The sequence below is a fragment of the Falco rusticolus genome, chromosome 3 (assembly GCF_015220075.1).
Source record: "Falco rusticolus isolate bFalRus1 chromosome 3, bFalRus1.pri, whole genome shotgun sequence".
Classification (NCBI taxonomy): Eukaryota; Metazoa; Chordata; class Aves; order Falconiformes; family Falconidae; genus Falco; species Falco rusticolus.
Window position 1 is genome coordinate 9,050,893 of NC_051189.1, and position 14,401 is coordinate 9,065,293.

The 14,401-nt window shown below is 39.3% G+C and overlaps 1 protein-coding gene across 7 annotated transcripts in view; it reads left to right on the forward strand.

Moving 5' to 3' along the window:
• Positions 1 to 14,401, forward strand: part of CDH18 (cadherin 18) — a 378,826-nt gene that overhangs the window by 325,351 nt on the left and 39,074 nt on the right. For all 7 annotated transcript variants that reach the window (XM_037381369.1, XM_037381368.1, XM_037381373.1 and 4 more), the window contains one exon: positions 11,929 to 12,065. In XM_037381369.1, coding sequence (XP_037237266.1) covers positions 11,929 to 12,065 — 137 coding nt within the window. The remainder of the gene's footprint in view (positions 1 to 11,928; positions 12,066 to 14,401) is intronic.

The window sequence follows — 14,401 nt, forward strand, 5'->3', positions numbered from 1 at the left end:
AGCATTTATTATTTTAAAGGTTTTTGAAGTAATTTAAAGACACTTGAAAAACTGTGTTCTAAATCAACAGAAAACATCCCAAATTGTAACTCATTTGCAGGGATTACTGCCTTGTTGGAATATTTTTGAGAAACTAATCCTCTTTCATTGCATTGTGTCAAGTAGTCTGCTTGCATACCATAATCTTTTGTTGCTTGAAAAGGTCAGGCTTAAGTCCCGTAGAATACGAAAGAAAGCGTGACTATTACGTGCTCAAATTATAATTTTACCTTAGAATATTATTAAATTTAAATCTCTCCATACTTACTTATAAACCTTTTTTGCTTCCTGAACCCACACAGAGAAGACTTCTGTGGAGATTAGGGGGTGAAAAGAGGCTTTAATTTGGAAGTTGTATGTGTGCATTGGGTGCAGCCCTAGGCTGCTAGTACTGCCTCAGGGCAGCAGTTAGTGCCTGTTGAAACTGCCATCTTCCTGTAGGTGCTTCTTGGGTGGTGACTCCTTCTAGCCACAACACGTACTTGCGATGATCCTTGCAGCTTTCTGGCTGCATCTGGTATGTTTTCAGTGAAGTGGTTTTCAGAAAAAATAATGTTGCTGCTGTTCACCAAGCCTCCTCTGAGTTCGTGATTCAGAAAAGAGCGAACAGTTTTAAGACCATGATGCTTTCTGAAGCTCTGAATTATAACTATAATAAATTCACTATAATAGTGAAAACAGTTGCATGACATGGGCAAGTTCGCTTATATTAACTTGATCCCAGTTTGATCCTGTCCTGTGAGGAACTGAAAGTATTTGTTAATACTATAGCCTGGTAAGAGTAGTTTTAGACAAGTCAGTCATGCTGTTACAGAAGTACTGTAACGTCAACTTACTCCTTTTGCTGCTGCTGTGCAATCTTTGTCATGCAGTGGTACAGGAGGCAAATAACTGTTCTGAGCACTAATGATAGGGCCTCTGTCCCCTTTGCTTATTTCTTACTCCCATTTATTATGTTTGACTTAGGTTGTTTGCATTTCTTGGCAGGAATGGTTTCTTCCCAGCTGTTTAACAGAAGACTTATGGCAAACAGGGCATGGATACTGATCAGAACTCTGCGTGTGATCGTAGTGTCAAACGATATGAAATATAAACACCTTCCCTTTTCAGAATGACGTGTATCATGGCATGGTTAAAAATAAACTTATGTTTTGTGGGATCCTTGGAAGGTTGATTAGGTTTTGTTATATTAATACATTGGAATTCAAAATGTTTTTATGTTGGACCCTAACCAGTCTGTAATCTACTTTACTGTAATGGATTTTATTCACTAGGAAATTGATTAGCTATAGGAAACTGAAGTAGTCTTAGTGCCTTCCTGATGTCATTAGAAAATTAACTTCTTTCTTCATTGTGCTCTAGACACCACTGCTCAAAAAGCAGTGACACACAGAAGAAATAAATACGAAACATAAAGGTGCACACAGTTATCTTTTATAGAAAATAATAGTTTTACTTCTGGAAAGGCAGAACCAGCCAACCAACAACAAAACAATAAAAACGGAATAGCCACAAAAATAACCAAGAGTCAGAAAAAGTGCTTGTGTGTGTGTGAATATCAGACTTTTAATTTTGTGCTGTTAGTGAAGAATACAAGTACAATCTCAATGCTGTTTCTGGCTTCTCACTTTTCTAATGGTTTTATGGTATTGCCTTATAATGGGCAATGTATCATAATGGTTATGATACATGTATGCACTAATGAGTACAAAAATATGCTTTCCAACACCATACCTTGTATCTAGAAGCTATAATGAATTCAGAGTTGCCTTACCCTGGTTTGATTTAAATTGACATCCTTCTCTTCCTTTCTTTCAGCTAGAATACTGAACAATTCATGAATGACAAGTACATAGGATTATAACAATTAATGTGGTGTAAGAAATTGTTCTTTGACTCCTGCATCAGGCAAAGGAACTTATTTTAACTTTTGCTGCATTGGTAGTAAAAGACAGGTATAGATTTTCTGGCATCAGCCATTAGAAAGTCATGTTAATTTTCAGTAAATGGTATTTTAAGAGGCATGTTCATATGTAGATGAAAGAACATACCCATGAAGTTTCATGTATTCCTATTATTATTTCTGAGAACCTTAAAGACATAACATGTCATGGAGGATTCTGGTTATAGTCTATTTTTCTGATGTGAAGTTTGTATTTACTAGAGGTAGAATAAGACCTAACTTTTGATTCAAACTCAGTCACTCAAATTTTGGTCACACAGTATCGGTGTATTAACTGAAGGGAGGTGCAGGAGAGAGCGGTGGGGGGTGGGGGGGTATAATGCAAATTGTATTTTTAAATATTTTCTTTTCTTCCTGTTCTCTGAGATCAGTATCAGTTACTACACCACTCCCCCCCCCCCCCCCCCCCCCCCGTCAGTAGGGAGAGAGGATAATTTATTTTCCTTGCTGAAAAACCTAAAAGCCTTTTCACTTAGTTGTGTTCATTTGTCTTACTTGCTCTTTGAATGTCATATAAGTGAAATAAGGTCAATTTTTTTTTCTCCTGTCCTGTGCACAGGATGCTGTTAGGTGTACTTACAGCAGCCTACTGAGATGGGTGCCATCATATAGAGTGACTGTCCCTCCCTCACATCCCCAATGGAGGAACATCCCCTCCCAGATCCTGCCAGTCCTGTGCTTGTGGAGGCAAAGGCAGATATCTGTCCTCCACTCTGCTCAGACCCTGGAAGCATGATAGTGTCATAATCCTGTGATCAACACCTACAGAGACAGGCTAATATCTTCCCAGGGTATGGGAGTGGCTCACAGTTAGTTAGCAGACAGGGGCTCTGTCTTCCTCCTCCATCTCACCTCCTTCATTCATTTGCTTTCTGTATTCCTCCAGTATCCTTCTTCTCTAACATTGTCATTAAATCAGAACAGAAAAAGAATGCTCTAGTTTGAATGGCTAAAGACAGAGGGGAGTTTTTCTCCAATTTCTTCTCTGATGCTCTGTCTTCACAGGGAGGAACCATTTTAAAACCTTTCTTGGTAGTGTTGAGGTGAGAGACCTGTTGCAGATTTTTCTCCTTGAGGCCTCAAATTATTTTTGATTCTTGTCAAGCAATGTGGCCCAGACCTCCCACATACAAAAATGTCCATCCCTCTCTCTGCAGGAACTGGTAAGCTGTTCTGACAGCTGTTCTGACTAGGAAGCATCCAGCTCGGGATGGTGGTCAAAATCTCACAGAAACCAGAACCACCTCCATCCCTCACTTACAGCTGTGAGATAAAACGCTGACAGATCATCTTTGTGTGGTGACTCTGAGAGCCTGATTTTTCATGCCAGGACATCATCTTTATGTTTCTATAATTTCCACAGGTTTCAGAATGCCTTCAGTATTTAAAAATCTTTTGTGTTTTTAGAGTCAGTCTTCATATCTGAACATCTCTGTAATGTGGTCTTCTGATAGGGACATTCAACTCCAGTAAATAGGCCTACATCTATCAATTTTGGTTTTATTTGGTTTAGTCTTTAGTAGAAGGAGGGGGAAAAAAAAGAATATGTAAGTAGAATACTATTCTTTAGCTAGTAAAACTTTTAGGAACAAAAAATTATTCTCTTGTAACACTTACTGCACCTTTATTTCTTAGCAGCATTGGAATCTGAAGTTAATCTCTCCAAATAAAAGGTAACTTCAGTATAACAGTTCAGCCATCAACACATCTACGTGAAATGCATTTGGGCAGTTGCAGTCAGGAAAAGAAGACAAACCTTTATCTTGCTTTCACTTCTGAATTACGTCTCTAAGGATGTGGGCTGTTCTTAACCTACATTACTGGCAGAATCAGCTAGAAAAGATGATCAGTAGTTAAAACATGCAGACAGAAATTGTCAGCTAGAAAAGATGGGTGTACATAAATGGCTCATTTCCTTCAAACAAACAGCATGTCCATTTTCCAGTGTCCAAGGTGAGCAGTGTGCTAGCAATGCATAAGGGATGGGAATGAGAACAGGATCAGGAAGCCAACCTCTGCATGCAATGCAAACCAGTAGTGGCTACCTCTCCCAGGCTTTGCTGGGAGGCAGCAGCTCAGTGCTTGCAATTTCCCCATGCCTCTCGGCATCCGCCACCTCACATTTCTAGGACAAGGAGAGGAGAGGCTACCACTTTGCTGAGCTGAGATTTTGGTATGAGGTGAACCAGGAGTCCCATATGGGAGACAACAAGGTACTGCTGGTCAGCTGATGGATCTCAGATGGCAGCCAGCACCCCAGCTAACCCAGTGGGAACAGCGTATCAAACCGAGTTACTGCAAATGCTCCAAGAGGAACGGTATTTTTCTCAAGTTATGCTATGCCTGTCTGAAAAAAACCCGAAGGAATGGTAAACAGAGAGATTACATTCTCTAAGCTGTCTTTAAATGTATTACATTTTCACAACTGGAAAGCACAGTTAAAGGCTGTAGCTCTCAGTCGTAGCCTTCTGCTGAGGAGCTCTGGAACATCTAATGTCTCCTTAATCTACCAGACATGCTGCAGGGAGAAAACTGGTTACCTGCTGTACTGGCAGCCAGCTTCTGACTCACACATCACAATTGCTTAACTCTCCAGGAGAAGTTTGTTTGAACTACGGAGAAACGGATTGATCCTGGAAGGGAGATAGTGTAGTGCAAGACAGTCATGACAACGAAATGTCACCCCACTGCTTCATTCAGCATCAAGGGGATTCTGCTTGTTCCCCAGCTCATGAGGAGTGCTGCTGCCAGGAGGCAGAGAGAAGATAAAAGGCACGCACCAGAACTATGTCCCACCATGGGCCATGTCTTGTTGCACTCCAGCTGGCCAAACCAGAGCTGCAGCTGGTCAGTTCTCTCACTGTTCGTCCTGGTATACCACTCTCCCTCACCCTGTGCAGCTGTTGCTTACGCTTCTTTTTCTAAGTTTCTTTTGTTTGTTTGTTTTTATTTTAAGAAAAAATTGTCTCTATAGTTTCAGTCTGAGCATTTGTTTCTGAGAAAGTTCATTTGCTTAAATTTTAACTATTTATTTATTAATATTAATATTATTATTATTTTAATTATTGTTTATTATTAACAGATTTCCCTATAATGGCATTTGATTTCTAATTGGTAGGTCTTTAGGTGGTGTGTGCAATTGGTTTGACGGAGAATCTATCCTCTTCCCATGACCTTCTTTAAGTGCTGCTTTGTAATCGGTTTCACATGTTATTAGAGAGCTGGCTATTTACCTATGTCTCAGTAGAAAAGCCCAAAGAAGTACTGTGACCTGTGAATCCACATCTGGCTGAAATGTGGCTTTGGAAGTTCATAGAATCACAGAATGGTTTGAATTGGAAGAGACCTTAAAGATCATGTAGTTCCACCCCCGCTGCCATGGGCCGGGACACCTTCCACCACACCAGGTTGCTCAAAGCCCCGTCCAGCCTGACCTGAATGCTTCCAGGGATGGGGCAACCACAGCTTCTCTGGGCAGCCTGTTCTGGTGCCTCACCACCCTCACAGTAAAGAATTTCTTCCTAATATCTAATCTAAATCTACCCTCTTTTAATTTAAAACTATTACCCCTTGTCTTGTCACTACAGGCCCTACTAAAAAGTCTGTGCCCACCTTTCTTGTAGGCTCCCTTGTGGTGCTAGAAGGCCACTATGAGGTCTCCCCAGAGCCTTCTCTTCTCCAGGCTGAAAACCCCCAACTCTCTCAGCCTGTCTTCATAGGAGAGGTGCTCCAGCCCTCTGATCATCTTTGTGGCCTTACTCTGGACTTGATCCAACAGGTCCGTGGCCTTCTTATGTTGGGGGCCCCAGGGCTGAACACAGTGCTCCAGGTGGGGCCTCACAAGAACAAAATAGAGGGGGGGAATCACTTCCCTTGACCTGCTGCTCAGGCTTCTTTTGTTCATTGCCTTAAGTTCATTAAGTTTATATCATCGTAAGTTTATTAGCAATGACAGGTTTGTGGCAGGGTGGAAATTTCTAAAAGAGTTTTTGTTTATAGTTGGTAAATAGGGTAATAAAAAGAAATAGCATAATGAAAGGATAAGCTAAAGACTTGATTAAAAACAAACAAAACCACAAGTTAAAAGCTTAAAACTATTTAAAAACTCAAACTCACGTCTCCCTCTTAAAACACAATAGTGGAGAAAGACATACTGGAATAGTAACAGACTATGCCACGTGTCTCTCAAGTGACAAACTGATGTTAATAATATCTTAAGACTGAATAATTTAGGGAGAGGCATTCTGAAAATGCTTATGCGTTTTAGCTTCAGAAGCCCTCCTAAAAGTTTTGGAAATCATTAATGTCCCTAAACTCCATTTTAAGCTTTTAAACCTTCTCCCTTTTTAAGCAGCCTCTGTATTAATAGAGCCTGACTACTTTAATACTGCAAACTGGTTTATATGCCAGGAGTGCCCTTCTGCCTAAGACCCATCTCGCATATATATATTTTTCTGTTTCCTAATTCCTGCAAATGCTTTTAGTTTTCAATAAAAATGGTGGGAATATCTGTCACCACTGAACCACTGCTTCACTAAAGACTGGAAGCAAGGGATGATGTCACAGGAGCCAGGGGCTCGCTTTGGTCCTGTGTTGCGGCTGGCTGAGACTGAGTTAATTACCCCATAGCAGCCCTCAGAGTGCTGTGCTTTGTCTTGGTAGCTAGAGTGGTCTTGATAGTGGCTAGCGCTTTGGCTGCTGCTGAGCAGTGCTCCCAGAGCATCGGGGCTGTCTGTCTGACATTCCTCACCTCACCAGTTGGCTGGGGGTGGGCAGGATCTTGGGAGGGGACAAGCCAGGACAACTGCTCCAAACTGACCAAAGGGATATTCCATATCATATGATGTCTGCTCAGCAACAAAAGCTAAGAGAAAGGAGGAGGAAGGAGGGATATTTGTTACTTACGATGTTTGTCTTCTGGGGCAACTGCTATGTGTACTGAAGCCCTGCTTCCTGGGAAGTGGCCGGACATTGCCTGCTGATGGGGAATAGAGAGTAACATTTTTTGTTTTCCTTTGCTTCCACGTGCAACCTTTGCTTTTGTTTATTAAATTGCTTTTATCCTGACCCACAAGTTTTTCCATCTTATTTTCCCCCCCTGCCATTTTTCTGAGGAAAGGAGTGATAGAGCAGCTTGGTGGGCACCTGGTGTCCAGCCAAGGTCAAACCACCACAGGTCAGAAGCTGGAATAATGACATGGGTGGTAATTGGAGATGCCCTTCTGTTGAGTGACTCTGCCTAATAAAAAAGGTGGTACATGTTGCACTTCCCACTGCTTTCAGGATCGAGTTTTGGTATTTAATTTCCTTCGTATTCTCTTCAGGTAGTGTAACTAATAGGTTTTCTATATTCATGATCCTTTTTAATGAAGTTTCTTTAAGATTGGTTTCTGTTGCTGGTTTGGACACAAACAGTTCATGGAGAGCTGTTTATCTAGGCATGTCTTGTTATTAAGTCTCTTTATTAACATCCGCTATGCAACTCAGATGTGCTGATTCAATGATTAAAAGTATGCTAATTCACACCGCATTGTCATGAGTAAAAGTAAACTAATGTCTGCAATGAATATTATGAATTCATTTGTAAATGAATGCATTCTGAGAAGAAACAGTCAACTGAATTAAGGTGAAAATTCACTTTTGAACTAACTCTGAAATTCAAAACTTGCACTATAGCTTTTTGCGGTCTAGAAAAAGCATTGAAAAACAGCTCAACAGAGGTGGAAGGAAGGGTAGGAGGGGAAGGGTATGACTATCTTTGTTGCCACTGTTATCTAGCTGAAAGTAAGTTTTTTACTAGGTGAAATAAATGTAGATGCCTAAGGAAACCATCATTGGCTCTGGAATATGCTATATTCATGCATGTACCTGGTCTCTATTCTCAACATGTTGATAAATCAGTGGCTAATACTTATAAAGGCCTAAAATGTTAAGGACTTTTTAAATACAGTGAAACTTGTTCTAATTGAGTGGCTCTTACATGTGACAGAAATGGGTGGCTCTACCAAGGGAGGTTCTTGTACAAAATATTTTTAGAGCTCTTGTGATCAGTCCTTTGGACTAGGGTTCCTTGTTCTTCTATTGTGTGGGAGTATCTTCTGCAATTTGTTTTACTGAGACATTCATGGAGGTTGGAAAGCACAGCAGTGCAAATGGCTGCTTTGGATATGATGCACAAAGCAATTGTAAGAAAGGATCTGGAGTAATGGAGGAGAACTGAACATTGTAACGGGAATGCATAAGAAAGGGCCACACTTATTCACAATCAAGAGACATGTGTCAAGCTGCAAATGTTTCAGTGTCTGTGACTGTATGCACACAAAGGGGAAATGCTACTGTGGGTAAATTAGAAACTTTTTTCATTATTCTACTGTTACTGGAATTAAAAGGGTTAGTAAAATAAGTTACCTTAGGATCACTTTATTTCCATTAGTGACACAGAAAATACAACTGAAATTATTCATCCAGTACTAAGTTCTTTAAACTGAGAACTTTGAGCTTCTATAGAATACATTTAAATAACTGATTTAGAAAAAGGTGTTCATATTTAAAACACTAAGACCATCTTTTACTATCAGCCTATGAAAACAAAGTGTTAGGTAGTCACAGTTCATAACAGAATCAAACTTCAGTTATTCTACACAAAATTCATATTTGGGACAAATATTTGTCATTTTAATTCTGTCCTTTACTCAGAGGGGGAGGTAATGATTAGCTGTAAGTCACACACACATACACAAGCAGCTGAGTATTCTTACTGCTTTAAGTTTTTTTCTCATTTCAGCCCAGTTTGAAATCAGGTCTATTTTTAAGCTACCATCTAAAGTACTAAATAGCCCTATTTTTTTGGTTCTGTGATCAGCTCAATACTGACTTTCAGAGCAGTCATTGTGCCTGATGTTGATAACAAGTAGACAATGTCCGCAGTAATAAATGTTTGCAAGGGCAAGACTCTTGTATTATAAATTGTTTTGGATTTGCAGTACACATTCCATAAGAACGGTCAGTGAAGCATTTTTTTTTTCTTTAGCAATAATTCTTATCGTTACCAGGAGACCCCTAGAGTCAAGAAAAACAAGGCTGTTTCAGGAGAGAAGGAATTAAATTTTATCATTGCATAACTGATTGTAAGCTCCACCAGTGATGGGTCTCCTAGAAAAACTGAGGGACAATTATGCTTCCTATGCTTCCCGTCAGCATTCCAGTTCATCATGGAAAACACATTTGTGTATATGTGCACTCCCCATCTTGCCCAGCACAACCGAACTTTCATTATTTCTGCCATATTGCAGGCAGAGATAGGCAGTATAGTCAAGATGTTCCAACTCTTTGTCATAGCTCAGGTTCCCTACACTGTCAAGCATAAGGTTTAAGGCATGGGGGAGATTTCTTCACCTGATGCATGCATCTTCTGTAAAAAGTTCAAATCTCAACATAACTCCATGGCAAGCATGGCAACTTTATGGACTTTTAGAGTTTGATAGCACTGTCTCCAAAGTTTTTGTAATTAATAAAAGGTAAGGCTAGTCGTGCACATCAGATACAACTTTTCTGCAAATATTGGCACAATCTTTCAGAACATTTCCATGACAAATACACTTGGAGAACCCGAAAATCTGTGCTTCATGGAAGACTGAGACCTGCAGAGACTGGAAAAATGAATAGCTTTGACATTGACATGCAGGTCCTGATTCCCAAATAAAGATGTGTGGGTAGCCTGGGCCAATACTGGCACATAAAATAATGCCAGCAAGATAGTTGTGTGGTCCTTTTTTGTTTGTTTGTTTTGTAATGGGTCCTCGGAGTATTCCAATATTCCTCTAAAGCAACATAATTTTTCTTGGACAGCTGTAACATTCAGTTTGTGACTATCAGTGACTGATGAATGTTGATCAAGAGTGCTTTCTTAATTCATCTCCTTAGTTTACTGAGCACTAAGAAGCATACCAACTTTTGTAAGGGTGCCTGCATGCCCACTGCGATTCAACACTTAGAAATTCAGCAATTTTTTGTTGTTTTTTTCTGGCAACATAATTGTTTTGATTTTTTTCTTTTTTCGTCCAATTTGGGACATGCTGATTAAATAATGTCCTCTGAAAAAATATTTCCTGAATTAAAATTTTAAAAATGGTTGCCCCATCCCCTGCATAATCAAGATCTTGCCAGTCTGTTTTCAGTATGGAGACAGTTGTAATCTGTTACTTGTTCGAAGCAACTTCAGCTGCCATCTTGCACATCCAAAGTGTCTTTATTGAGCACTTCTGGTGTAGTTTAAAATGGAGTATTCTCAGGTGCTGGTAGTTAATGACCTGAACGTAGGTTCTCACTGTAGCTCAGATAGGGAACAACAAGTTAAATCCTTACTCTAGGGAAACATAAAATGGGTGGGAACTGAGGTCTGCTGTCTCTCCAACAGCTGCCACAGTCATATGTGAACAGCTTCACTCTTCACAATGTTGAATGGAAACACAGAGAGCAAGCCAGAAGGAAAGATGAGCTAGCCTAGTTTTGGCTGCTTTAATTTCCAGCGCGTGACCTACAGTTCTTTAATTGCTGAAAATACTAGAAGCGTGAAAAGAAATACTTGCATGCCACAAGCCAAAATAGCATATTGTAAGGCAGATCTACAATACTTCTTGCAGAGGGGGGGAAGCGGATTCAGGTTCTCTCCAAGAAGGAACCACCAACAACCTCCTAACCTAAGTCATGAAGTCCTAGCTGGCTTTTCCACTGAGTGTCCTTAACTTTTGACCAGTTAAGATGCCTCAGTTAAATTGCTGCCTTCTCCTCTGGTGCTTTATTTCTTTTGCTTTTTCACATGTCATATCTTACTTCAATAAGTCATTCAATGAAAAGTTTGTTTGCTTGTTTGTTTTTACTTTCCACAAACAGTCTTTCTAAGTAGATTGTGAGAGAAGTAAAACTGAAGTTATTTTTAACTTTTTTGAGCCTGACAGCTTTTATATGTACCGCTCTTTTTATTAGTTGGCAGTTACACTTTTGGTGATGTAAAAATAAGAGCAATTGGATGGGACAAATAAATCATTTTGACCTATATAGAGCATCCATATGTTAAAAACTTCACGGAATGAAAGCAGGGCTGACAAATTATCAGGTAAAAGCAAATATGGTATATAAAAGACTTAGAATCTTTTTCCTTATTTGTTTCATCAAGTCTGAAGTTAATGAAGAAGGCTTGATAGGGTCTGTAATTGCTTCATTTGTTAAAACTTGTTGTAAATGTCTCCAGCTTTGAGAAATAAATGTCATATAAATCTCTCCTCCTGTATTCCATCCCTCTGCTTCCATTACCCATTTCAAGGCTTTTACTGTCCCCGCTAGGCAAAGTGCCCGGGAGCTAAGGGAGATAAGTGGGGCTGCTTAGTTCTGCCTGTAGGCTGGTGTCACCTGCAGCTCTGGGAATCAGCTGGTTTAGCTACTAGTCTCTAATGGCTCTGTTCGAAACGGCTTGTGTCATCATGGCATCAACTTCATGTCAGAGAGACATGCTTCACGACAGGTACTAGGACTAAGCACACTGGTTTGCAGTGACAAGCAAACAAGCAGAAGAATAATGTCTTAATATCGTTCTGGGTTTTTTTCTGCTTTTCCAGCTTATGATTTTATACGTGTAACTTACCTTTGACAGGATTGTATACTGCTGTGTAAAATATCACCTGTTAGCAATTCATAGCTTTGTGATTCATGGTGGAAAACTTACTATGTATAAAAAACCTTGTAAAATTATGAAAGAAATGAGCTATCATGTTACTTCAGGTGTCTCCATAATGTAGAGCTTTTGTGGGGTGTTTTTAAAAATGTCTATGATTTTAAAAACTTGGAAGTAATATTTTCATGTAGCTTTCTGATGCTTTGGATTATACATACTACAATGAGTGTATATTTATTGTTGTATTTCTTCATAGGTATTTCATTGATCATAACACAGAAGAAGATAGGTATTTCACCATTGATGCCAGTACTGGGACCATTAAGACTGCCAAGATCTTTGACAGAGAGGAGACGCCTTGGTGCAACATCACAGTGGCTGCTTCTGAGATAGGTAAATAATGTATTTGGCACATAGTATTAATTTTTTTTTTTAAGAAAATAATACTTTTCGGTGTTTAAGAAACACTGTCCTCAGATGTTCTTCTTAACACCATGGGATTTTTAGTGAATTTGGATAAAGGGGAGTTTTCTCTGTGTGCATAAATTCCCTAATTCCACAAAACAAATAAACAAACCCACCCCCCCACCCCCCCATGCCTGTGTGGTTCCACCTGTGCAAATTTACCATGTTTTTCTGTATGTGATAAAAGGCTGTCAGTTACCCAGGAACAGTTCCAAGCGTCAGTGTCCTAAAATCAACAGCTTGTCCCATTTTGTTTCGTATTTCACGTATCTTAGAAGATAACGCTATGTAGTACTGTGTGAGAAATATATCCCTCCTTGATTCTGCTGTTAACCTGTTTTAGCGAATTGCATGTTAAATATGCTAATATTAATTTATATCTGTCAGGTGCCTAGTAGCTGCTGTTTATGGGGGTATACCTCTGGCCTTTTAATAGGCAAATTGCCAAATAAAGATACAATAAATACTTGCCTGTGCATTTGAAATGCCTCAAAATCTGATGAATTTCCGTTGCCTCGGATAAGCCAAGTCAAGAGCAGTCAAGAATGTCTGACTGAGTAGTCCCAGTTAAATATTTTTGCATGAGGCAAGGACAATTTAAAGAACATTTCAGTTACCTTTTTATTACAGGGTCTTTTTTTTTGGCACTTTTTAAAGTTTCAAAGTTAAACTCAACAAAGGAAATGAAAAAAAACCCCAACCTGGATCAATAGAACTAGTTCTGCTAAGTACTCTTCACGACACTCTTTCAGTGGCAGTGATTTTGATCAAAACTGTGAATCTTTATATATATTCCTTTGTGTTTTCTTTTTTATCTTTTTTTGTGTGTGTGTGTATTCTGTCATTGCCAGATGACATAATACAGGTTTTACCTGTACGAGGTGCCACTGACATTATTGAGTGCCCTCTGCTTTTACCTCCGGGTTTCACCTCTGTTTCATCTCCAGGTTAAAATGGAATCTGTTCTGCTGCTACATCACTAACACATGTTACAGAATTTACATCATGTATATATTTTATAAGGACAACAGATTGTTTCTTATTAGTTTGCCTGATTTCACAACTAACTTGATATTTTGAACTAAGTAATTTTCTATTGTAAATAGTAAAATCTTGAGTCTTATGGTTAGTGCTTTAAAAAAGGTAACCACTGACACTTCAGTGTGCTTAAGTGTCTTTGTATATGCCGTGTTATTTCAGTGCAGGATGAAATAAAATATAATTGAAGCCTTAGCATAAGCAGGTGCTTAGTAAGTGTTAATTTGCATTAAGATTTAAAAGCCGCATTGGGAGATACTGAAAAAAGGAGTAGTCACTAGTCTTTTTTGGAAGCCATCCAATTGGAAATATTTTGCAGAAATAAATTTCAAGAGCATTAAACTTCAGTGTAGATTTCTACACATTGTTTATTTCACATAATCAAATGAGTGGTAGTACATACCATGCTGAAAGAATAGAATGGAAAGGGGAGAAGGATTATGTTTATAACTAAAAGAGAATGGAATGAATAATGAGGATGAAATTCCTTTTATTTTTAAGACAGCCTGCTTAGAATTCTCCATTCCAGGTGCAGTTTTTTACAGGAAAACAGAGATATTTTTTTTTTCTCCCTCACTTTGCCTTTCTTACTTTTAAAGTTGGGGTTGGAAAGATAAGTAAATCTATAATGTCGGTTATGAATAAAAGGAAGAGGCAGCAGCGAAGAAGAGATGGATGGCAGGCAGACTGACAGGCAGCCTAAATCATGGGCAGCCTGTCCTTTTGTCTACTTCTCTGGCCATTTTCTTGCCTATAGTAATTTGAAAATTGCAACACTGCTGTACTCTTCTAAAATCACTGTAAAATCAGTAATTGGTTCTGCAATGGGAAATGGAGCATGTGTTCTGTATAGAGCAAGGCCAGAACTCTTATGTTAGATGCTACCTATCCCGTATCTACAGCCTTTGATGGCATTCACTTTCAGGTCCGTGCACAAGGAATTCCACAACTAAGACTAAAGCTGACAACTAGGTGGAAGGCTATAACCAGATTATTATTTAGCTGTGAGCGTGGCAGTGTTCAGGTTCATGTGACATGGTAGAAGGTATTTGTAGCTTCTGGCACCATTTGCTTAAGCCAGGAATATAGCAGAATCTGCACAGCCCAGAAAGACTGTACTGTGTCAACAGAAAGAGGTGCTCTGCTCAAATATTATTATGGTTATAGTTAGTTTCTTGAAGTGTTTTCCTCTGTTGACTTCATGCCTGCTTCGCTGACACAGTTGT